The 26,479-nt window shown below is 36.7% G+C and overlaps 3 protein-coding genes across 8 annotated transcripts in view; 2 read left to right on the forward strand and 1 right to left on the reverse strand.

Annotated features, from left to right (window-relative positions):
* Window positions 1-1,978, forward strand: part of RNF2 (ring finger protein 2) — a 49,454-nt gene extending 47,476 nt beyond the window's left edge. The window contains exon 7 of the mRNA XM_066361731.1: window positions 1,678-1,978. Coding sequence (XP_066217828.1) covers window positions 1,678-1,725 — 48 coding nt within the window. The 3' untranslated portion in view covers window positions 1,726-1,978. The remainder of the gene's footprint in view (window positions 1-1,677) is intronic.
* TRMT1L (tRNA methyltransferase 1 like) lies at window positions 487-26,352 on the reverse strand. 3 transcript variants are annotated; one of them, XM_066361725.1, is made up of 16 exons: window positions 25,921-26,350; window positions 24,454-24,597; window positions 21,272-21,382; window positions 19,194-19,307; window positions 18,186-18,250; window positions 15,644-15,773; window positions 13,933-14,056; window positions 13,378-13,457; window positions 11,837-12,083; window positions 11,220-11,432; window positions 9,190-9,380; window positions 6,449-6,527; window positions 4,401-4,567; window positions 2,904-2,963; window positions 965-1,091; window positions 487-862 (listed from the first exon to the last, which is right to left on the reverse strand). In XM_066361725.1, the coding sequence occupies exons 1-16, from the start codon at window positions 26,108-26,110 to the stop codon at window positions 610-612; spliced, it is 2,295 nt and encodes a 764-aa protein (XP_066217822.1). In that variant the 5' UTR covers window positions 26,111-26,350; the 3' UTR covers window positions 487-609. The 3 variants fall into 3 exon arrangements, with proteins under 3 accessions (XP_066217822.1, XP_066217823.1, XP_066217824.1); XM_066361726.1 differs by lacking the exon at window positions 2,904-2,963 and having other exon boundaries at window positions 25,921-26,352; XM_066361727.1 differs by lacking the exon at window positions 24,454-24,597 and having other exon boundaries at window positions 25,921-26,345.
* The window catches only part of SWT1 (SWT1 RNA endoribonuclease homolog), an 86,114-nt gene continuing 85,802 nt past the window's right edge, over window positions 26,168-26,479 (forward strand). For all 4 annotated transcript variants that reach the window (XM_066361724.1, XM_066361718.1, XM_066361719.1 and 1 more), the window contains exon 1: window positions 26,168-26,386. In XM_066361724.1, the coding sequence (XP_066217821.1) occupies window positions 26,168-26,386 (219 nt within the window). The remainder of the gene's footprint in view (window positions 26,387-26,479) is intronic.

Below are 26,479 nucleotides of genomic sequence, written 5' to 3' on the forward strand. Positions count from 1 at the left end.
TGAGAATTTCAGTGCTTGTGAACAATTAATAATTAGAACAATGGTCTCCATGTACTTTGACAAAACCTTACTCCTTAAACTTAGAAGAAAAATATATTTCTATTTCAGGCAAGTATTGAATTTCTCAAAAGCTAGAAATTAGAAGATCAGTATGGGGGAGAGGTCTGGTTTTTTAAGATCAGGAATATATTTTAACATTGTAATTGTGAAATACACCAGTGATCTAAAAGGACATTGCTCTTCCTGTTCTATTCAATAGTGTCCATTTAAACAGAGCTGTGATTAAGAATAGTAAAGAGTGGCTTCCATGACATATATAAAATCCCAAACACTCTGCATGTGAAAATCTTCTGAGTTATTAAACAGTAGTAGGGTGATCTCAGTCAAACTTGGCTTCATATGAAATGTTTAAAAATTTTAAGTTTTTCTTTAAAATAAGAAAAACTTGGAAAGCATAGCTCCCAAACCAATTAAGTTAGAAACTGCTAATTTTAAACAGCACTGTTTATTTTTACACCTCTGAATTGAAAGAATAAAAAAGGAACTACAGTTGGTATAGAGAACTATTAGGCCATCTATGCAGATGTCTAAGAATAAACTATTGTACATTTACCATCTTCTGCAACTGCTTGAGTCTGCCTTGTCATTCCCTGCCATTTCAACCCTGTCGGCTACCGGATCTTCTGGTGGTGACTGGATGTGGCCCTCGGCCTGTCCTCCAGTGTAGGTGGGGGTGCTGTATTTTAAAAGGATAGATTTAAACTGTGTCAGAGGTGCATCTGTACGAACGCCCATCGGGTCAAAATGAGTTCGGCTTACTCGAAAGCCTGCTTGAGAAAGGTAGCACAGAAACTTTTTTAACCTGTAACAAGGGAAGGAAAAACAAATGAGGTTGCATTTTTATTTAAATCACAATGTCATTAAAATATAAAATATACACGTTGCCATTCACTGGCTGTCTTACTTTGGCATATTCATCCCTTTTATGCTGTGTCTGTGGATGTTGTAATAAAAGGGAGGATGTTCAGTACTGACATCAGTCTTTTGCTTCTTGGCTAAATTTATGATTGTTTCACCACCTTTTCTCTTTCCTGAAACACATATACATACAATGTTAACATTCAATTAAGCACTACAAGCCAAGTACTTTTATAACTATGCCATCTGACACACCATTTCAACCTATCCAATCTTAATTCTTAACACATTGTAAGAATAAGAGATTCTTATTTTCACTATCATTTACTATGTAATTTTAATATTTAACTGTTGAGTCAGAACTTACTTCCTGCCTCCTTCAGTTTCAAGCCTCCACTCTATTTTCACTATAGAAAACTACTTATGAATTCTGGGCCAATCACAGACGTTATTACTGCCAATATTGTACTATTTAGAGTTTAAGTTCTGTCATTTTTTTTTTTTTTTACTGGTTCACGTATGTAGATCTTTTATGTGTGTAAATCTTTTCTCCTGGATTATATTCTGAATTCTGAGGGATAACGTTCTTCTGTTTTTACACTTGTACTCTAGCGAATGCCAATATTTGATAAGTAGGTCTTCAATGAACATAAAACCTGGCTAAGTTTATACAACACGAAAAGTAGAATGAAGCTTTTAAAGCTAATGCTCATTATATATACTATACACTATACTGCCTTTTTTTTTTACTTCCAACAGAAACTAAATAGGCCTGACCAGGCGGTGGCGCAGTGGATAGAGCGTTGAACTGGGATGCAGAAGACCCAGGTTCGAGACCCCGAGGTCGCCAGCTTGACTGCGGGCTCATCTGGTTTGAGCAAAAGCCCACCAGTTTGAACCCAAGGTCGCTGGCTCCAGCAAGGGGTTACCTGGTCTGCTGAAGGCCTGCGGTCAAGGCACGTATGAGAAAGCAATCAATGAACAACTAAGGTGTTGCAACGCGCAATGAAAAACTAATGATTGATGCTTCTCATCTCTCTCCGTTCCTGTCTCTGTCCCTGTCTATCCCTCTCTCTGACTCACTGTCTCTGTAAAAAATAAAAAAATAAAAATAAAAATAGGGGGGGAAAAAAAAAGAAATTAAATAGAGTAAGTCATTTTAAAGTGATCTGAATATTAGCATATTAGCTGAAGATGCCAAATGAACATGACTGTTCGAGTGTACAGAGGAAAGCATACAGCACTTTTTAAACCATGTTATAAACAGGAATTGAAGTTTTCTTATCTTTGAAGAGCAACACTAAGATGCTGACCAACCAATACAAGATTACATCTAATTATAATTCGCTGCTCTTTCAACCATAATACTCTTTTTTTCTTTTACCTGTATTCAAAACACATTTAGAATCTAAAGTTTTCTTTTAAAAAGCAAAACAAAACCTTAGATATTAAGACACCTACATGAACCTTAACATCCTTTTGATACGAATTTGCAATGCCTAATACAACCATATTTTAAAGTATGCACCAAATTAAGAAAATCCATATCATAAAATCTTATAGCTAGAGAAGAAGTCTTCTGGTTAATCAGTGGAAGTGCTTACACATCATATATGCTGATGAGAAAGTTAGAAAAATAAAATTTACACAAATTAAAAATAAGAAACATTAAAATGTATTAAATCTAGTTAAGACATTTAAAAAAATAAAATTTAATTGAACAATTTGATCTTACTTTGGTTCACATGGTTCTTCAAGATTTTAGTTCTTTCAAAGGGATCATCATATATTAGAAATGTGAACAGAGTACAGACATGTTAATAGAAAATTTGAATTATGCAAATACCACATAAACAAGTGTTAGTATAATTATGCTGTCAGTATGATAAAAATGTACTTTGAATAGGCTACCAAAGAAATCTTTTCCTACTCTTCTATCTGCCTTTGTGAACTGATACATACATATATACATATACAATACATACCTTGTGTAATATAATTATCTGTTGTGGTATCATCTGTAGTTTTAATAAATACATGTTCTTCTAAAAAACAAATGGGAATCACAAACTATTTTACAAAATGCTATTAAGTAACAATTCAAATAAAAGCTTACTAAATGATGTCCACACTACTTTTATGAATATATAATAGATCATGTGCCAAAACAGGGCAAGGATTACACGTTTAACCATCTACAACAGCTGCTGCTTCTCACGACAGGAGTAATGCTAGGATGTCTGATAGCTCTACCCTTCGGTCAATGGCCAAAAACAACAAAACTCTATACTAAAGAAAAAGCAGGAGAAAAAACTCAGTGATAACGTGAATCTTAGTTTCTGTGTCTTAATGGGATAGTACTGAAAATTTTGGCCACACTACTCAGAATTCCCTAAGATCTCTTTCTGGAAAGCAGATAAAGGGTAATAAAACCACAATAGACTTTTACTATCTTTAATTTACTAAAAAAAGTTTTTTCCAGTTTTTCCATTGATTTGACAGGAATGGAGAAGGAGGAGAAGCATCAATTTGTTTCACTTAATTGTTCTATTTAGTTGGGCACTCGTTGGTGGCTTCTCTTATGTGCCCTGGCCAGGGGTCAAACCGTGATTCCTAGCATGCTGGGTAAGTGCTTCATCCACTGAGCCACCCAGCCATGCTAATCTAAAATTTAAAATATACATACTTTTACCATAATAAAATCATTATTTCAGGTCCTGTATATAAACCTTAAGATAACTATACAGCTTGACCAGGTGGTGGCACAGTGGACAGTGTTGGACTGTGACTGAGGACCCAGGTTTGAAACCCCAAGGTTGTCGTCCTCTGTGTGGGATCACAATGACCCATGGTTGCTGGCTTGAGCCCAAAGGCCGCTGGCTTGAGCAAGGGGTTACTCACTCTGCTGGAGCCCCCTGGTCAAGGCACATATGAGAAAGCCTTCAATGAACTAAGGGGCCACAACAAAGGATTGATGGTTCTCATCTCTTTCCCTTCCTCTCTTCCTGTTTGTCCCTAACTGACCCTTTCTCTTTCTCTGTTTAAAAAAAAAAGAAAACCAAGCAATTAAAAAAAGGTAACCAGATTATAATGAGACTCATTAGAGGCAGCCTAAGGCATACTACTTCTGCATGACTGGTAGTGGTACAGTGGATAGAGTGCTGACCTTAAATGCTGAGGTTCCTGGTTCCCAAGATCGCCAGCTTGAGCGTGGGCTCGTTTTGAGCCCAAGGTCACTGAGTAAGGGGCCACTGGTTCTGTTTGACCCCGGTTAAGGCATATACGAGAAGCAGTCAATGAACAACTAAAGTGAAGCAACTACAAGTTGATGCTTCTCATCTCCCCCCCCCTTCCTGTCTCTCTCAAAATCAATTTAAAAACATAATTATCGATATATTGCTTTTGATAACATCAAATAAAAATTAAAAAGAAGAGTACTGATGATCAATTTGTAAGCTAGAAGCTAGGGTTCAATTAGTTACCTTGCTTGCTGAGATTTGAAGGGACATGAATTGAAAACTGGCTTTGAGGAGTACACTCTGACTCAAAGATTAGTGTCTTTATTAGGGTCTGAATGTCATCTAAACCATGACGAAAAGACTCAAATAGCATTCTTTTGAGAAATCCAGTATTGAAAAGGGAACTTGACCTAAAAAAAACACAAAATATAAAGAACTGGGTTTGAGCGAAATATTATAAAGCCTTAAAAAAAAATCTCCATAATTTAATCACAACTAAGATACATACAATAGATTAAATACTGAAATTAAAAAGAATTCATGATTTAATTTAAAATGGATTATTTTCTGTTTCTCCAGTCATTTTTATCATGTCAGTTCTCTAAACTAGTGGGATTAATAAATGAAATTTCATTCAGTTAAATCAACAAGAATTTACTGAACCCTCACAAGGCATATAGCCCTGTGGGACACAGGTGTGGAGGATATACCAAAGCATAAAATGTAAAATACAATTATTTTTTTTTTACCCTATAAAAGCCTATAAAATGGAGACAGGGACATAATGTAATGCAGAGGTTTTCACAATGCATATTCCTATCAGTAACAGTAAATCTTAATTCCACGTGTTTATGGTAAAGGTTGATGAGAATTACATGTGGTAGTGGTGACAAGTTTAAAAATGGCCCATGAGTGACTCTGATATGTTTTCCATTCAATTTGAGAATCAGAGATGTAGTGTACAGAATATGAAATTCTGAGTCAGATAAACCTGGATTCCAAACCTGGGCCCACTACTTACTAGCTATGTAATCTTCAATAATTACTGCTTTTGTGTCTCATATTCCTCATCATAAAATGGAAACTAAAAACTCTCACACACTTATGGGAATAAAATGAGATGGAACACATAAAATCTCCAGAATGCAGTATATCCTTAATGAATGGTAGCTATTATCAGGGTTAACAAACAAATACATGTGGAAGGGTAAATGACTTTAAAGTGTTAAATGAGTGATCAACGTAAAACTTACTAAAAAGGAATTTAGAAAGAATTTAGTTGAAACACAGAGATGTCAGCGAGTTTGTAGAAGTTGATCTGGAGGTGGGGAAAGGGGCAGGGATTCTGAATGACAGTAAAGACATGCCTACGGCTGAGTGAGGGAATCACAAGGCATGGTTAGAACTTAGTCCTGGAACAGAGAAAACCTGAGTTTTTGCCTTGCCTGAGCTGCTAAATCTTGGAGGTCAGTTTTAGCCAGCACTTAGAAACCCAGTGCCATAATTTCTCATCTGTAAAATGAGGGATTTGGACCAGGAGATCTTTCTTCTGGATCTAGAAGCCTGTTAAGAATAATTTATTACCCAGTTCTGAGGTCAGTGAGCAGGATCAACACGTAGAAGATGATGGGTAAGTACCAGAAGGCTGGCTAGATCATTCTTAATCTAGGGGTATTAACATGGGATAAAGATTTAAAAAGGGGCACCAGCACAAACATACTAGCTTTAGTAGGTGGCTAAACCTTGACCTTGTAAATTAATGAGGCAGAAATCTGCACTGATTCTTGTGACAGTGTTATTAGGAATCTCGTCAACAATGTGAAAACACACATCCATTAAAAATTTGCAGCTGAGTCCCATCTAAACAACTTTACCTAAAACAGAAGACATTTACTTTCATATGCCCTTAAAATTAATTCCTGAAAGACCTTTTATATTAGTTGATTCTTCCATGAAAAGTTATTGTGATCACTTTTACAATCACATCTTAGATTTCTATCAACTAAAAAAAGCCTCATTCTTACTTTTCAGAAATGAATTATCTAGTTTGCAGATCAGCCAGGCTTCTCTTTAATTCCACTGCCTTTTAGCATTGTCACAGACTTGGGAGAATAATGGTATTAAAAAAATCTGAAGACAGAAAACGCCTCAGCTTCATAGGGGGAGAAGAATCATATTTGCCTAGACTTAAAAAAGTTCAATCAAAATTTGTCATCATGTCATTAAAAGTCAGCAACCAAATCAATACATAAGTCAATTCTGATTATATTATTATGCTTTGGCACACATACCATAGAGGTCCAAGTTCTATTGCTGTCTTTCCAGGCATGCTTCCATGACAGTTACAGGGCAGCTGTCTATACGGGTTTTCTGTGAAAAGATAAAAAGAGAAATCAAAGCAGAAATGACAGTGTACATAGCAGTAACTGCTACATTAATAATAATCTGCAGCTGTTATATACTGAGAATCTACTATGTGCCAGGTATTGTGCTAAGTATTTTTATGCATTTAAAAATTTTAATCCTTACAACTCTCTGAAGTAGGTATTGTTAAAATCTTAAGTATTACACAGATCAGAGGATTAAAGCTTAAAACAGATGGTAGACATCCATGTCCAATTGCCTATTAGAGGCATAACTTTTAGTTACTACATGAAATAATTTAAGTAGGAGAAAGTCTTAAAAAGTCCACAAAATATCTGTATTTCAGGATCAACTGATTGGGGTATGATTTACATGCAATAAAATGTACACATTTAATGTGAAAAGGCTGATGAATTTTGACAAATATATATACCCATAAAAATAAAACTGTCATCCCATCAAAATTATATTTCCCACACATTAACTCTTCTGCAGAAGAAAAATAAGATTATTCCCCTAGACCCCAAAATGTAAGCTAGAAGAATAGCAACGAGGCCTGATACAATCTCAAAGAAATGGGGAGTTATTTAGTTTCCAAAATGGAGCAATATTTTAGTAAATTTTTTCAGTTCATTTAAGGTCCAGAATAGTCATTTTAAATCAGACTCTCTCCAAGTAATTTCCTTGGGCTATTCCTGGGTGAATCATCCACTCTCTCTTTCAATCAGTCCTAGACATAACCACAACCCAGTGGTATGATGGTAGGGACCCAGGTCTGTAGTTTATTGCTATCTGATATCACCATTAGTCAATGCAATAAAATGGTATAATACACAGTGTGAGATCTTATTTTAGATTTACTTAAAGGCTTCTGTCACTGTTTTTCCTAGGCCTACTTTTCAGTATTATTTATCTCTAAGCCTTAAAGGAAGGTGTGGTTATCATCTATTAGCTTTGTTCCTCAAACATTATATGGATATACTCAAAAAGTCTTCCCTGAAACCATTAAATAACTAAATTATAAATACTATAGGCAGTATTATCCAAATGAGGGTGATTTACATTTACAGTTCTGTCAGTTACACCCACTTACCACATGCATGCACATGAATTTGTATTAGTTTCTTGATGTGCTTAGCAAAATGCTCCCATCATACAAATCTACATCTCTTTCCAGGCCCCTTGCCTAGGATTTCTCAGTGCTGGGTCAGCATCAGCAAATTCCCTCTCTAGGGGGTCAGGACTATCATTTCAAGTCACCAGTAGCAAAAAATTGAAAGGATAAAGAAAAAACTAGTATTCCCATGTCATTGGTATAAAAGATATAAAGGCAATTTCAGATGAGGAATTCAAAAATACTTAAGAGACTTCTACTTAAATGCAATGAATTGAGCACATACTTTATCTCTGCTCTGTTAAAGCATTATTAAGATGAGAGCAATGGAGTACAATCAAATCTCCAAGTATAAATAAAAAGGGAGAGGGGTTAACAAAAAGACGATGAGAAATGTCAATAAAATTTTAGAAGTGGAAATCAGATACACAAGGGGAACTTATTTTGCAGGCTAGGGAAAGGAGAAGCCTATGACTGGAGTGAGTAGATGGGTTAACAACACAGGAGCAAGCAAGCTGGCCCTCTGGGACGCTGCCCTGAGAATTGAATATATTGACTGTCTCTGAAGATAGGTATCGGGTGGTACTGCCAAACAGGCCAGCATTTCTGGTGGACTGGCACCAGTCCACAGCTGAAAACCACTACAACAAATACTAACACTAGAAATCTGTATTCAGGATACTGTGGTAGAGGTGTATTAAGACATCCAACCACTGAGCATAACAAAAAATCTAGAAACAATTCCAATGCATGTGGGACTTCAGTCTAAGAGGCAGTATTCTCAGATCCTGAAGAGGTGGATCATTCAGTAAATGTAACCTACCTTGAGTAGGAAAGCTCCTTCTAACTACACACAAAATCCAGAACACACTCTCTTAACTTTAACAGTGACAATGATAAACTGCATCAAAGATTAGAAAACCGATTTATAAACACAAGTGACAAAATGAGAATATCTGCAACTCATATTGCAAGGGTTAAAGTTAATATATAAAGAATCTCAAAAATCCATATTAAAAAATGCCAAGAACCTAATAAAACAATAGGTAACTGTTTCTATATCCTAGAAAGGTGAAAACAGAAACAGTTTTATTAGGGCCTAAGCCACATCTTTGTCCTTGGTCCCCAGGCCTGGCATATAGTAGAGGCTCAGAAAATGTTTACCGAATGAATTTTTATAACTAATGGCTTTTATATTCAGCCAGAAGCATGAAGGTTATTTTTATAAAATTAATGATTTGAACAGCCTAGACAAAGAGGTGATCTGACTTACGTTCTTAAAATTAGTGACAGTGGAAACTAAGTTATTTCTAGATGTTTCAATAGAGGAGGGCAGGGCTAGAGAGCGTAAATTGTAGAGCATGAGTAATAACTTTAATAAACTCACACGAATGTCTTGTCTGTTGATGAAAGGAAATCCAGTATAGGAAATAAAGTTAGCACTGTCATCTTTAAAATCAAAGGACAATATGTATAATTAGGGATGTGATAAAGGCTTATTCATTGGAGGCTTATACATAAACACAATACTCAGTCAAAAGAAACTTGAATTACCTTCTACCATATTACCATCCTTCTGAAAAATCCTCTCTTCACACCACTGACAATGGATCAGATACTGAATCTTCTTGGCTGTTTCATCTGCAGAAGTAGGCCCCCGCAAAACTCTCACAACAACCAAGACAAAATGTTCCAGAGCCACCGCAAACAGTACTTCTATGCCTTTGTTACATCGAGCTGCAGCTCTGGAAAAAACATTTTTGTATGTTATTTTGTGTGCTTATCATTTTTCTTAGTTTGACATTATATTGACAATACTAACCTGGACAATAAACTATGGGTAGGTGAAGGGAAAATAAGGAAAACTCAATTCTTAGTAGCAGTGCTTTTATTTTTCATTTTTGCGAGATAGAGAGAGGGGGAGGGGGACTGACAAAGACAGACAGACAGGAAGGGAGAGAGATGAGAAGCATAAGCTCATAGTTGCGGCACCTTAGTTTTCCTTGACCGGGGAGCTGCAGCTGAGCCAGTGACCCCTAGCTCAAGCCATCGACCTCAGGGTTTCGAATCTGGGTCCTCAATGTCCCAGGCTAATGCTCTATCCACTGTTCCACCGCCTGGTCAGGCAGTAGCAGTGCTTTTAAAAGATTATTGTAGCTTTTACACAAATTGAAACCCAGAAAATAAAGGATGCTTGCTGGGGTCTTCAGTAACTTGACATTTTCCCTTATGATATCCTCTCTGGGTTTCAGTCTCACTTTGTCATCAATGCCACCTTTCTTCCTTTTTATCTATTTTTCCTATAAAAGTTTCTTCCAAGCACTAACTGTCTGTAGGGTAGTAAGCTCACTGCTGAATACTCAGTGAAAAGTGAGTAAGCCAAGTCCTTGCCACTAGTAATTTTACAGACTTTTGGATTAAATTCTATTTATACACCATTTATGTACTTAGTTTTCCCTATGCATTTACACCCTAAACAGCTTGTAAGTATGGACTTGAATTTATTAGTGTTATAAACATGTTTAATTAGGTCCTTGGCATGTATAAATCTAGTATCAGAATTTTCGATGAGGAATAACCTTTAAGGTCTATGAAGCCTCATTACTTAGGCTTAGACAGGAATTTAAATCTAAACCACATTAATTAGTTGAGGCCAGTGAGTGACCTGCCTGATCACCCATTATTTATATTCTCCACTTACATTATTATATTATTCTTCTAGCATAATATTCTGAATAAACGGGGTGCTCAGAAAAAACTCTTCAATTGTTTAGAAATCCTTCTGAGAGAAGTTTTTTGTAATATTTTGCAGAACCAAGTTAATAAGCCATTATTTCATTTTACAAACTATTTATTTACATAAAGGAGACTAAATGAACATAAAGCAATGACTGTTTCTAAAAACAATCTTTGTCTTCCTTTTTTCTGATGCTATCTTCTCGATGCTACGTTGTTGAAATAACTAATTTAAAATTAACTTTCATTTTTATCTTTTTCTTACTACATTAATTTTTTAAAAAACATTTTTAATTGGAGAACTGGTCATTTTAGTCACAAGCTTTTAAATCAAATTCTAAAAGATACAACATAAGATTACCAAATAAATCAAGATTACAGATATGGAATATACAGATTTGTGCATATTTTAAAAAATAAGATAAGCACTTCTCTTTTTTGTCTTAGGTAAAAGGAGGGGAGATAGTGAGGCAGACTCTCACATGCAGCCTGACTTGGATCCACCCGGCAACCCATCTGGAGACCATGCTCGAGTACTGAGCTATTTTTAGCATCTGAGACTCATGTGCTCCAATGGAGCTATCCTCAGCACCCAGGGCCACATGTGAACCAATCAAGCTACTACTGGATGCGGAAGGGGAAAAGGGAGAGAAAGGGGAGGGGGAGGGGGCCAGAAGCAGATGGTTGCTTCTCCTGTGTGCCCTGACTGAGAATCAAACCTGGGACGTCCATCCACTGGGCTGACACTCCATCCACTGAGCCACTGGCCAGAGCCAGATAAGCACTTCTTTGAATCTGTTTTTATCATATACCCAAACGTACTAGGTACACTGTTGGCAATTTAGTACCTTGCCACTGCAGCTACAACAATTCTGGCTGCTAGTTCCTTGTAATACTCAGTTCGGACGATGTTACAGCCATAGTGACGCCGGGCAACATGCTGGGCCTTGGCATATAGAGAACTGATATCTGTAGAAGTCACTGATACTATGCCAAGGTTCCTTATATTTCTGAATGCAGAATCTAGGTAGTTCACTGATGTTCCAAAAGGGTCTAGGTGTCTAAAATTAGAAAGAATACAGACAAATTTAAAATGATCAGTAACTAAAAATTATACAATGATCATTATTTCTAACAAAATTTCATGAGTTCTAAAGTACTTTACAAATCTATTTTAAATACATAATTCTGTTTTTAAAGTAATAAAATGATCATATGCTATGTTAGCTGTGTAAAAGTCAGTCAGGCTTAGAGGAAAATTGTCATGCTCAGCCATTTTATTTCAGATGCTGGAAAATGTTTTTATTGTATTCCTTGGGCCAATGCTAAAAACAAAACAAACAAAAACCCAAAACTGCATTAGCTGAAATAAATAAAAAGCAACAGCAAACTGTCTTAATTTTTAACTCCCCCCAAAAAACATCCAGGTCAGTTTAGAAAGTGACAGGAAATCTTTTTCACTTACATAAAATCAAAAGATCTCAAATGCATCAGAACATTGGCATCCATTTTGGTCACTTCAATATTACCAAGCTTTTCCTCTCCTTCAAGAATATCCTCACTCTCTTCTTCTTCCTTACTGTCCACCACTACTTTCAACTTGTTTAAATGGCAGTTTTCCTGAATCAATGTCACAGAATTTTCATTCAAGTCATTAATTGTGACCTTGACTGCATTTCCAAGATGTTTTGCCCATTGTAACCCCATTATCCCTTAAGAGAAATGGGAAGAAAATTAAGTTTTTAAATTGTAATAATTAAAAAACAAAAATAGTATAGTAATATAGAATTTTATAAATAAATTATTTCAAAATCTGAATATTTTCATAAGTAATTATTTTTCTACTATTTCACTACAAAGCCTCTGAAGAAAGGTTATCACAAAAAAATTTCTTACAAAACTCATTAATGCTTCTTACAAACTTTTCTGATTCCTGTTTAAATAAAATCTTTGGTAACAAGAACACACATAAAAGATTAAATCTCACTGGAAAAGTAATTATATAGTAAAGGTAGTAGAGTCATCACTTAAAAAGCTAGTTTGAAATAAAAAGAAGCTAGTTTGAATGTTAAAAAGACAAAAGCAGTAAAAATAACTATGATTATAACAATAGTTAAGGGATATACAAGATAAAAATATATAAAATGTGACATCAAAACCAGAGTGGAGTTGGGGGGCAGGAATGATATTGAGCTTTATAATGGGATCACACTTAAGTTGCTATCAACTTAAAATAGATTGTTACAGATATAAGTTGTTATATGTAAGCTTCATGGTAACCATGAAGCAAAAACCTATAGTATAGCCCTGGCCGGGTAGCTCAGTTTGTTTGAGCATCGTTCCAATCCCTGGTCAGGGCACACACAAGGTCTTTCTCTCTTCCCCATCCCCTCTTCTCTAAAAACAAACTGTAAACAAACAAGAAAACAAACCTACAGTATATATACAAAAGATAAAGAAAAAGGAATAGTAAGTATGCAACTAAAGAAAATCATCAAACCACAAAGGAAGAGAGCAAGAGATGGTGAAAGGAACAAAGAGGAACTACAAAAACAACTAGTAAACAATTAACAAAATGACAATAAGCACATGCCTCTAGCCATAATTACTTTAAATGTAAATGAACTCAGTTCTCCAATCAGAAGACAGAGTGGCTGGATGAATTAAAAAACAAAAGAAGATCTATTTATATTATGCCAAAAGAGTAACTTTAGACCTAAGGACAGACACAGACTGAAAGTGAAGGAATGAAAAAAATATTCCATGAGGGAAAGTGAGTGGGATAGTTACAAGACTGAACATGAGTTGATATTTGGGGAGTGACTGACGAATACAGGGATTCATTTATTATAGTCTCTACATTCTTCTATATTAGAAATTTTTACACAATAAAATACCTGGGATCTTCAATTTTTTACATTGAAATATGCTATAATATCCACATTCATGTTCTAAAAAAAGGTACTATACACATCTGATAAAGTCAGCTTCCAAATCACTACTTACCAGTGGCTCCAAAGGCATCTAGACATTCTAAGGGTTTTCGTTCTTCAGCCAGAGCAGCCAAAGTACAGAATATTAGCTGCCTAAAGAAAGTAGAATAATCTGAAATAATTTTACTCTACCATGGCTTCATCATTAGATTTTATTTAAGCATAGTGAGAACTGGGGTCCCTATTTGAAAAGATGACTAATAACAGATTCCCTACTTAACAGTATGAGAACTAAAAATTTGTGAAATTAAACTATGAATCTAAGTGGGTCCTATTAACAAGCATTCACTGTGAATAATAATTTTATAAACAAATGAAAGTTTTATAAACAAAATCTACCCACAAAAGCAGTGTTTCATTAAGTATATAAAGTGTTAGGTCTACTTTACAATCTGAGAAAGAAATTGGTATTGTAGAAAACAATCATTCTGAGGAAATGCTACAATAGATGATGATTTTCACTCTGTACCTAGTTTTACATTTCAATATATTAGAACATAAAGATTAAGAGAGGATACATTAGTAATGATTTGAAACATCCCATAACCCTTTTCTCAATTTAGCTTACCGATTTAGTTTCATTTTGGGATTAAAATAGGAATCTGTTTTCTGAGGTACAGAATAGTTAGGACAAACTTGAACATCTGTGTCTGCCTCTTTTAAAATTTCATTAGGTGGTTTAGCAGCAGAAGCTAAGATGAAAAAAAGATTTCCAGGTAAATAAAAAATAATTTTAAATATCTAAAACAGTGTATACTTAAAAATAACTTTCTAATAATTTGTTAATGTAATTAGTTGTGTAGGTGTTAAAAAATGATCTATTCAGCACTGTCTCTGGGAAAGAGTAGCACTCAGTTAAGAATTCAGTAGATTAAGTTTATCAATTTAAAATCCTAACTGTCTAGCATATCAGTACATGATACCTAGTTAAGAACAATCAACCTAAAAACAAACAAAAAAAGCAAAAAAGCCACCCCCCAACTAAAAAAAATCAATCTAAGATAGCACAAAATCCTCAAATACCGTTATTACTCACCAAACACTCTATTATGTCTACACAGGTTGGCTGCTAAATACTTAGTTATTGTGGGATGATTGTTAGAAAAGTAGCATCTCTGTATGATTACATTTATTAGCCAGGCTGGATGACCTGAATCACTATTTCCTGAAGATGTTAGGTTTCAGAACACTTTCTCATAATTATGATTTAAATCAGTGGTTTCCAACCACCAGACTGGTACCAACCAGTCTGCCAGAAATTTCATGCAGAAGATTATAATCTTCATACAACATCTGGGTGGTTAAATCTTTTGTGGACCTGCATAAAATTTCTGACAAACTGATACTGGTCCGGGGAACAGCAGCTGAAAACCACTGATTTAACTCACAAATTACATGCAAACAGCTATAAAGAGAAAAAAGATTTTACATTAAATATATGTTAGACTTACTTAGCTATAAACCCAAATGAAATATTGATGTATTTGTGTATCTATGTTTTACATATTTAAGAAATGAGACATAATGTGTGTTGGGAAATAAAACAGATTATATTTGAATTTATTGATTTCATTACAATCAGAATGTTAACAAATGGCAACCATATTTCTCTTCTCGCATTGCCAAATAGTACCTTTCCTAGCATTGTGTTCTATATTCTTCTAGACCTACCCACGTGACATCACGTATCTCACAAGACCAGCCTTTCTCAAACCAGCGTCTATGAGAAAATTAAACTCTATGGAAAGTTCTTTCAGTGACTATATTTTTATAGTTCTTAAAAGAACGGTACACAGTACGTTCTAGATGTATAAAAAAGAAATTGATTCATTACATACAGGATGCCTTAAGGGATGAGGGCTTAATTCTTAATTCTTGAGAAAGGCTGCCTCAGTAATAACTATAACTAGATATCACTCAGGATAAGTGATCTTTAAGTCATTTTACTTCCTATTTCTAGTGTTTTTCAACAAGTATAACAGTTATTGGTGCAGAAACCATCATTAGTAATACAATCCTATAATCTTTCATTAAGATACCTCTATTTACTTGAGTATCAGTTGCTTTTTTTCTATCTACTTATTAAATATACCTGTTAATTGAGGACAGATGAATACTGGAAACCTCATAGAAAGAAAAGGAAACCTGAAGTAATAGATTAGTAGTCAAACAAGTGATTTGCTTAAGTCACCATCTTTGATTTCCTTGATGTCTAAAAAGAACTGTGGCATTATTTAAGGATTTACTTATTAACATGATAAAGAAATTGCTCAACTTACCAGCAATATACTTGGATTTAGTCTCTCCTTTATTCACATGACGCCTAACATGCCCAAGCATATCAGTCCGTCTGGCAATTGTTGCTGAACAAATGATACAATGATAATGGGCGCCCATTTTACTGGATATCTATCAAACAGATCATTTAATTTAAGTACATAAATAAGTTAGAAAGACAAAGAAATAGAAGTTTATTTTAGGTTGCAAATTTACATATGTTAATGTGCCCTGTGTTTAATGGTATAGAAAATAATAGTAATTCTGCCACGTGACTGAAGGATCTTTACTTCCTTACCTATATTTAGACAGGCTACATCTTTTATTTCTTAGATTTTTCCAATAGGCTACACCTTTAATTTCTTAAATTTTACCATTCATTCTTATCAGCAAGTAACTGTATCCTCTTTTCCATAAGCAGCACTTAAAATGGTTATTAGCAGCAGTGTGCTGGTAGATGTTTATCTGGCTCTCCAGGAAAATAAAGACCTGATTTGTAGTTTGCAGCTTTCTATAATAAAAATATAATTTCAAGAATAAATACTGTAGAATTTCAAGCTACAACTATGACAGGTTTCAAGCTACCAATGTGACATCACTAAATTTGTATATGGGAAAAGACAGCATTGCTACCATGTAGATATTAATTATATAAATACCGTAAGTACACAGATAATAGAAAAATGAAGTAAAATAATTAGGATGTAGTGAGCTTTGAATATTCATTACCTCTGTTTTTAATATAATTTATTAACTTTTAAGTTTATATAATTCAATTTTTAATTATGACCACGTTTATAACCAGCTTTCAAGATTTCTGGAAATGTAAGCTAGTTCCAGCACACCAAATGCTAGAGACATAATGAAAAGTCTGTATTTCCACATTAAAAATTCTCACTTTATAATTTCTCATATAACTGAGAACCAAAAGACTACTCTAATGGCTTTTCCCTATTTTTGATGCTTCCAGCTCCTATTTAGTTGGGATCATATAGCAAGTAGAAAATATTCAAGAACAGTGTACAGGATTCCTGGATAAGGTTCATGGACCAAGCACACTGTCCTGACTACTGCTTTAGAAATGTTTCTTTTCTCAGCACTTTACTCCTCTTAGTGATCCAAAAGAAAAATTAATAATGAAGACTCATTAAGCTAATATGTATTCAAGATAGTGTCACTAAAAATATTTTACAATTTTTATTCCTCAAAGGTCAAATCTATTCTAAATATAAACATATATACTTTTTTAAAAAAAGTTATCAAAGATTTCAGAAAGTTTCTTTTTCATATCTTAAAAAAAACATTTCTCAGGCCCTGGCCGGTTGGCTCAGTGGTAGAGCATTGGCCTGGCGTGCAGGAGTCCCAGGTTCGATTCCCTGCCAGGGCACACAGGAGAAGCGCCCATCTGCTTCTCCACCCCTCCCCCTCTCCTTCCTCTCTGTCTTTCTCTTCCCCTTCCGTAGCCGAGGCTCCATTGGAGCAAAGTTGGCCTGGGCGCTGAGGATGGCTCCATGGCCTCTGCCTCAGGCGCTAGAATGGCTCTGGTCGCAAGAGAGCAACGCCCCAGAGTGGCAGAGCATCGTCCACTGCTGGGCATACTGGGTAGATCCCGGTTGGGCGCATGTGGGAGTCTGTCTGACTGCCTCCCCCGTTTCCAACTTCAGAAAAATACAAAAAAACAAAACAAAACAAAACAAACCGTTTCTATTGATTTGAGAGAGGGAAAGAGAGAAAAGGGAGGGAGGAAGAGGAAGAGAAAGAAGCATGAACTCGTTTCACTTAAGTTGTGTACTCATTGTTTCCAGACTGTGCCCTGACTGGGGGTCAAACCCGCAACCTCAGGCACACCAAGTCGATACTTTACTTACTGAGCCACCCGGCCATGGCTCAGAAAGATTCATATTCTGTCCTTTGACAAATTCAAAAAAGAGCATATGGAGGATGATGAGAATGAATCAATACATACTAAGATATTTACCAAATCCAAGAAACTGAAGGCTCTTATTCCATAATCAAAATTTATTTTAAAAGAAAAAAATTACTTTTTATTTAAATTCTCCATTCTAAAATTAGTAAATAAGTTCATTTTCCTTTTGAACAAAGATAGAAATTTACCTGACTGAAATTAAAACTATAAAAAACAATTCAGCCCTGGCCTGTGGTGCAGTGGCTAGAGCGTCGTCCCAGAGCACCAAGGTTGCTGCTCAATCCTGGGGTCACTTGCTCTAGGTAGCCTAGGTCAAGGCACATACAAGAAGCAATCAATGGGTGCACAACTAAGTGGAGCCACGAGTTGATGCTTCTCCCCCCCCCCCTTTTCTCTTTCTCAAATCAATGGGGAAAAAGAAGTTTAAAATATTCAATACAGCAACTCTTTTTTTCACACATTTCATATTTTTCCTAATATGATAATCTGAAAGCACTCAGATACAAAATCTTAAAGTAAATCTTATTGAAAATATGAACATTTTAGTTAAAGCAAGTAAAAACTGCACTTTCTTTAAAGAGGGCTTAAAGTTAAAAATATATCTAACAACTCATTACCTGTTCTCCAATAATGTTTGGTTTCACTGGTCGACAAGATAAATGACAAATGCACATCCTGTAACCTAGAATGAAGAATGGCTAGTTTTTGTATCATCATTTACTAAATATTCAATTATCATTAAACTTATTAGCTAATTTTATAATAATTGGGATTATTCTTATGCTTGTAATGTCACAATTAATTTATTTAAATGAGCTTGACCAGGCAGGCAGTGGTACAGTGGATAGAGCCTCGGAATAGGACGCGGAGGACCCAGGTTCGAGACCCCGAGGTTGCCAGCTTGAATGCGCGCTCATCGGGTTTGAGCAAGGCTCACCAGCTTGAGCCCAAGGTCGCTGGCTCGAGCAAGGGGTCACTCCGTCTGCTGTAGCCCCCTGGTCAAGGCAGATATGAGAAATCAATCAATGAACAACTAAGGAACTGCAATGAAGAACTGATGTTTCTCATCTCTCTCCCTTCCTGTCTGTCCCTCTCTCTCACTCTCTCTGTCTCAGCCAAAAAAAAAAAAAAAAGATTTAAATGAGATTGCCTTAATTTACTTCCTATATATGATACAGTGTAAGAACAAATATAGGAGATCCAGGTTTGAATTCTGGTTCTGTCAAGACTATCTGTGCTATCTTGGACTAGCCACTTAGCTTCTTCGGAAATCAAATTTATCATATAGTCTCTGCCATCTTGACTTTTTGTTAGGCTTCCTTTTCTTTGCCTTATGCTACATTTGCTGCTACACGAACTTTTCATTTATGACACTGTTCTGTAAGTAAAATGAACCCCCAGGGTCAAGCTGAGCTTGCAGCATAGAATAGACACTTAACAGATACTTGCCAAACTAAATTACTTGTGTCTCATACAGCTACTGCTAGAGAGCTATGTGGTCTTTTATTAATAAACATATTAAAAGAGGAGAATGAATCCCTCATAATTTTAAACTTAAAATACTTGATTAAATTCACAATAAAATTTCATTTACATCATTTTGTAGCAAGTACAAAAATACTAACCTTCAAATTCAACTGAGACTTTCCAGTGTAAATTTTGAAGGTGCCGACGAAGCTTATGGTTATTACAAGATCTGAATCTTTCCTTAGGACACAATGGACAAGCCTGTTTGTTTCCTGAAAGAGATAAAAGAACCAGTAAAGCACAGAATATACTATCTATCTATTTTGTTTTTTTAAGAGAGAGACAGGAAGTGGTGGTGGGGAGGAGATGAGAAGCATGAACTTGGTACTTTTTTCAGTTGTTTTTCTTTTTATTGATTGCTTCTCATACATGCCTTGATTGGGGAGCTCAAGCCCAGTCAGTGACCCCTTGCTTGAGCCAGTGACCTTAGGCTCAAGCCAGAGACTTTTGGCCTTCAAGCCAGTGACTTTGGGATCGTATCAATGATCCTGCACTCAAGCCAGCACAACTGACCTTAAGCCAGCGACCTTGGGGTTTTGAACTAGGACCCTCAGTCCCTCAGTGTCTCGGGTCAACTCTTTATCCACTGCGCCACCACCGGTCAGGCATATACTAGCTATTAAAGCTTAGATTCAGGTACAAAGAAATAATAGGGGACCCCTGGCCACACCTGCCCTTGATGTCTTTCTTAACTTTAGGGAAAAGTCATCCTGTCTCAGCTGGTAGTTAATAATAATTGTTTTAGCACAGGGGCAGTTATTTTGACCCTAAAACTCCCCTCTCTGTAGCTAGCTGATATCCTTGTTGCTACTGGGAACAGAAAGGATAAGGATGTGATCATCTATATATTTCTCAAGGCAATATGCATGGCAGAGAGAGTCATTCTGTATTTTGGACGGGGGGAAAGGCAGCAGTTTTCACACTTCCAGAGGGGCAGGTGTTGGGCAGAGAGCTGTTGTGTATTGTACTCTGGCGGCAACAAAAACAGTTAATGTGGCATTCCAAAAATGGAAGAAGTGGCCCTGGCCAGTTGGCTCAGTGGTAGAGCGTCGGCGGGTCCCGGGTTCGATTCCCGGCCAGGGCACACAGGAGAAGCATCCATCTGCTTCTCCATCCCTCCCCCTCTCCTTCCTCTCTGTCTCTCTCTTCCTCTCCCACAGCGAGGCTCCATTGGAGCAAAGATGGCCCGTGGCTCTGGTCGCGACAGAACGACCCCCTGGAGGGGCAGAGCATCGCCCCCTGGTGGGCGGAGCGTTGGCCCCTGGTGGGCGTGCCGGGTGGATCCCGGTCGGGCGCATGCGGGAGTCTGTCAGACTGTCTCTCCCCGTTTCCAGCTTCGGAAAAATACAAAAAGAAAAAAAAAAAAAAAAATGGAAGAAGCAACTCAAAGCAGTAGAAGGAACTTAACATAATTGATATTCTGAGACAGCATCCTATTACTGATTTTGTAAAGTATTCCTTCTTTATTAACATATTCTTGAAAAGATTATGGAAGTCTCATTTAATTAAAAACATACCTCAAAAACTTGGACAGTGCACAAAAGATTAAAACCTTAAATTCAGATTTAAAGCAATAAAATATAAAGATATAATCAATAATTCACTTAATAAATTTTAAGCCACAGATATCTTTCATATAGAGCACACTGAAAGTATAGATACAATTTATTTTCTAATACTTGGCCTAACTAAAAAAAACTGTGAGGTGATCCTAAGGATGGAATCCCAGCATGAGGAATGGCAAATCAGAGGAAAAGGCAGGGGCACTGGCAGTGTTGCAGAACTCTGTGCCAGCTCTAACTGCCTTCATGGGCACTCATTTTACATGCCAGAATACAGCCTCCCTATTATCTAATTCTAAGGCAATGTTTTTTTGGGGAATTTTTGTTACTCATAGCCAAATGCAATTTCTAACTCACAGAATACAAATACAATTATCTGTCCGAGAGACTGTGAAATAATTCCCACAGATTCAGATACAGCCAAGTTGTCAAATAATTCCCATAGCACCTTTGCAGATGGATGACTATCGGTTTCCTGAATAAAAGTTATTTACTACAGCTGTGGTTCAATGAGATGTATAATAATATTCCTAGAAAACTTTTTATAAGTTGGAAGACCACAAACCATTAGAAATTAAGGAAAAACAAACAAACAAAAAAACCTCAATAAATACCTGCATCAGGATTATCTGAATTCAATGAACTAGCAGAGTCCAAATCACCTTCAGTTACAGAAGCTAATTTCTCTAGATCAGCAAGCTGCCTTTGAATTGAGATGTGTCTCTCTGGAAGAAAAATTTAAGAATTAGAAACTGCACTTTAAAAACCTATATTCCAGCTCCATTTTTATTTGTCACCTCCCAGAGTTTTACATTTTATTTCCTGTCACATAATATCCTAATACCTAGATGGGGAATACTGCTGGATCAAGTTTATAAAATGACAAGTGTGCCTCAAAATGCAAAAAAGGTGGGTGGAAAAATTACACTTGTGTAACCTCATGGTTTTAAAATTTATCTAATTCTTTAATATAATTCTACAAAAAATGTTTCTACTTTGCACAAAACACTGAAGAAACATAAAACATGTTTTCCTATCTTCAAAGAACTTTCAATCAGGTAAGAGAGATTAATTACTAATTATAACCCATGCAGAATGAAATGAATAGTTGGGGTAAATATAATGTGGGCATACAGAGGAAGGGGTAATTAATTCCAAGTGCCACTGAGAATGTCTTCACAGAAGAAGTAGCATTTGCCTAAGACTTAAGATATGGACAGAATTCAGTAAGTAGATTTGGTGGCTGGCCTTATAAACTTATATAACCTCATGAACAAAGGCATGTGGTATAAAAAAATACAGCACCTTCTGTCCCACACCTAGCTGAATGGCGTTGGTAGAAAAATATGCAGCCAAAATGTAGTACAGATCATAAAAAGCAAAAAGTCTATGTAAATTAGTTTGGATTTCTTCTTTAGGCAATGTTAAATCTTTGCAGGTTTCTGAGGAAGTGAATGATAGGATTTGAATGTGTTTCAGAGTGTATCTTTGATTGTAGTACCGAGGATCAATAATTGAAGTGACAAATGGAAAGGAACAGAAGACTAGGAGGTGAAAAAGAAGCAAAGAACGTGGAATGTGGGTGTCAAGTAAAGGTGAAGAGTAAATTCAAGAATGATTCTAAGATTTCAAGTTTATATGGTAGAAGATAATGGTACCATTAACCAATAAAGGAAGAAGAAAAACACTTTTGGTGAAGAGGAAAGGGGAAAAGGGAATTTAGTTTTTGACATAGTATGGTGTGTTTGATGTACAACTGGTCCAGTGGGCAGATGAATTGTTTTGGGAGCTCAGGAGGGATTCTGAATGTATATAAATCATAAATACACGTTAGGTGAAACAATGAACACAAGTAAGAAAGCCTAAGGAAAAAAATGTGAAAAAGTAAAAAGCCAAAACCCAGTCCCAGTAACCTTTTCAGGTTTCTCAAATATTACACATCCTTCAATTCACATACTTAAAGTGGGGGCCTGAATATACAAAACGAGGCGATGACAACTGTTAGAAAAAGACCCCCAATGAGACGAGATGAGGGGATAAACCACCGACCTCTCTAGTATTCATTATATAATTAGGTTGTACAATTTAGAGTCTTTTAAATTTTATTCTTGATGCTGCTACTGTTGTGCCTAATTCCTCCAAGCTTTACTTCCAGGCCCTTTGTTTACCTTTCTGTATAGCTGGTGTCCTTGTTTGTCTCCACCGCAATAAGCAGTAAGAAGGCAGGTGCTAGATATATAAATACATAATTCATCTTTGCAATGGCTAAGTGCCGAGTGCAGTAACTTGCACACAACAAGCACTAACGTTTGTTAAATAATTTCTAAAAATCATTATTCTTTTTGGATGCATTAGTGCAACGAGTCTCTAACTTTGGAATTCAAATCAGCACCATCAGCCATTCCTCCTCAAATTTATTTTACCTTATTTTAAAATGAGAATATAACATGTTATTGGCTAACTCAGGTATTGTTCAAATAAAGATGAGATAAAATTCCTATAAGCAGGCAAAATTTTTTTTCCATTAAATTTTTCCCCCCATTTTAATTGCTAGGTCAGACAATTCAGGCAACGAATCCATATATGCAAAACAAATTTGTCATCATAAAGGCTTTGAGCTTGCATGGTTCAAAGGTCTGTAATATGTGAAACAATATATATAGTACTATATAAAGAGGTACTTTTTGAAATCATTCTAATTACTAGTACAAAATAAGAGAAAGGAGCCTGGTAAGTTAGAAGAGAAAATGGAAAATCCTGTGGTCCAATACTGAAGAGAACTCCCACAGACTTGTCTAAAGATTCTTTATTATATGCGGCTTAAGTGTCTGTCGCTGATAGCTTATTGGTTGCTTGTGTAACTGTACTAGCCAATGGGGTGAAGTTGCCACGGCATTCAAATAGTCCCCCCTTCTGGCATGCCACCTCACAAATTGAGGTTAAAGATTGGAGCAATTATTATGCTATTAAGAAATCTTAACACCAGAAGGGGTCTTTGCAATGGTACAAGACTAGAGGTTCTCCAATTGAAAAATAATGTCATAATAGCTAAGTCTTTGACTGGCTCTTCTAAAGGTGAAATACATGTCATTCCAAGAATTGATTTGGCTCCATCTCAAACAGGGTTGCCGTTTCAATTGAAACGTAGATAATTTCCTGTAAAACTTGCCTTTGCTATGACCATCAATAAGTCTCAGGGCCAAACACTTAAGCGTGTTGGCATTTTTTAACCTGAGCCTGCATTTGGACATGGTCAACTTTATGTTGCCTGTTCAAGAGTTCGTGAAAGAACGGACGTAAAATTAAAAATAATTGATGGTCCTCTGCAAGGCGAGCTTAAAAAATGATGTAAAGATCTACACAAGAAATGTTGTGTACAAAGAGATCTTTGACATGTGAATTAACATTTCATTATTTAAATCACCTTTATTTATTGAGCTAGCGGTGGCTCTTAAAGAAATGTACCGCCAGTGGTTTCCTTCATTGCACTCTACTTTAAGCAATTAAGCAAGTAGAAGGGGGAAACCCCATGGGGCAGTAAGCAAAGGGGCGTCCTCGCCGCCTGCCCTGGGTAATTCAGTTTGAATTAGCAGACACCTTTGCACAAATCATTTTAATTACAATTTATAATATCTAGAACAGCGGTCATTTCGTATGACCACCGGGCTTTCTAGTCATGATATGCCTCTGTAAATCTCTGAAATCACTTTCTGGTTCAAGATAGTAGATATCAGTCCATTGTACTTAAATCTTCTCAATCTTTTTGCAACATACTATTAGAAGTCAAGAGACAAACCTCTTATTAAATCAGATGAGTCCAGAATGCTAGGAGATTTCTTTACAACTTCCGTTACTTTTTCCTCAATTTTCAATTCTATCTCAGATACGCCATCTTCATCTTGCCTAGTTAAGACTGATTTCAAAGGACTAACTAGACCATCTAGAAATAATTTTTAAAGAGATTAATGTATATATATTTCTAATGTATAATTATATTTCAGATTTCTCAATTGTTACATTTGTCCCAGTAATGCATTTTCATGTTTCTCAAACATTGCATTTTTCAAATTACATACTTGTAAATTTTAAAATACATGAATAACTTTCCAAACTTAACATATTCTTGATGGTGAGAAGGTAGAGAAAGCATGCCATGTCCCAAAGCTGCTAAACCATGTCTGTCTAATATAAACAGAGGTGAAGTAGGGAGAATAACATACTCAGGAGAGTGGACCTCCTCTACCCACATTGTAGCTGTGGGTGAAGAAACCACTGGCCTTATTTTATACCTGCTAGCTCTGATCTCATGATGAGGGCCTGCCTGAGTTTGTCTTTTCTATGATCAGCCCTACCCTTAAATCTACAATAACAATTACATCTTGTTTTAAAATTGCAAAATAATTCTATTAGACTATTACCACCCAAGAGTTTTATAATATTAAACTGGCCTAGAAATAAGAAAGATAATAACTTAAAGATATTTTGTTAAGGGTCAATTTATGGATCACAAAATAATTTTAAAAAACACTTTCTTATACCTAACATTTAAGATTTTTAAGAAAATATTGCTCAATGATCTTTTAAAGTCCTCTGTGGTCCAATAAATCACCACTTGGAAAACACGCAAGCACAAATAATAATATGGACTATTAATTTTCAGCAGTTGACTTCTGATGGAACGAAGTATAAAACTCAGTTGGTATTTATGTCTTAGGGAAGACAATCATAATTTAGTAGACTATTAAACTAATCATCTCCAAATTCTTTTTGGAAGCAAGCTGCTATAGAAAATGAAATACGGTAATGAGAAAACCCATCCCATTGAGTATGTTGAGGCATAAAAGCTAGTTGAGAGCAATGGTTTCTAAATCTTGGCAGTTAGGATCTACTATGGTCAACACCGGTTGCCTCGGTTACTATGTCACATTTTAAAGGACTTAGTGACGGCGCTGAGGGAAGCTACCAAATTAGGTAGCACTTCCCATTTTTGTACCGGAGAAAGACCCCTTTCACGAAGAAGCCCTCAAATTCATTTTGCGGCACGCCTGGCCTCCCCTTAACCTTCATCACACTGTCCTCGAGGTTTACGGACATGCCTTCTCCCATCATGTGCCCGTTTGCCGCGCTACACGAGTCCTTTTCTCCCCCACTCCCCTAAACCTGCCTTTCCCATAAAAGCCATCCCAGTGAAGAAGGGCCTCCCCAGCAAGAAGCACTTTCTCGCTCCTCCTGCAGTAGAAAGATCGGGACCTCTTGCACTTACTGCTTTCCGCCTCGTCAGGGGCAGAGGCTAGGGACGGGGACAGGACCGGCGCCTGAGCCAGGGCAGGGGCTGGGGCTGGAGCCGAGGCCGGAGCTGGGACCCGAGCCGAGTCCTGGGCCACCACCTTCTCCTCCTCCTCCAGGGACAGCAGCTCCTCCTCCGCCATATTCTCCATAGTTACCGCCTCCATGCCGGACCCGCCCGGGGGCCAGGAGGGGCTCACGGCGGGGTCGGAGAACTGGCGTGAATGCCCAGAGGGCTGGGTCCAAGGACTGGGGACGCAAGTGGGGAGGGCGGGATGCGTGCGATAGACAAAAGACGGAAAACCAGTGACCGACGCCAGTCTGCGGAAAAATTAAAAGCCGGAGGCAGCGCTTCGCAGTCCCAGCCGCTTCCCGTTCCCCGAGGCGTTAGGACGCCACTACACACTGCGCAGAAGCGAACTGGAGGGTCGGCGACCAATGAGGTAAGAGAGTTCTCTTTTTCCCCGGCGCGTCTCCGTTCCAGCCGTCAACAACCCAGCCAAACCGAGACTACAATACCCAGGGTGCACCGCGCT

Source organism: Saccopteryx leptura, chromosome 2 (genome assembly GCF_036850995.1).
Source record: "Saccopteryx leptura isolate mSacLep1 chromosome 2, mSacLep1_pri_phased_curated, whole genome shotgun sequence".
In the NCBI taxonomy this organism is placed as follows: domain Eukaryota; kingdom Metazoa; phylum Chordata; class Mammalia; order Chiroptera; family Emballonuridae; genus Saccopteryx; species Saccopteryx leptura.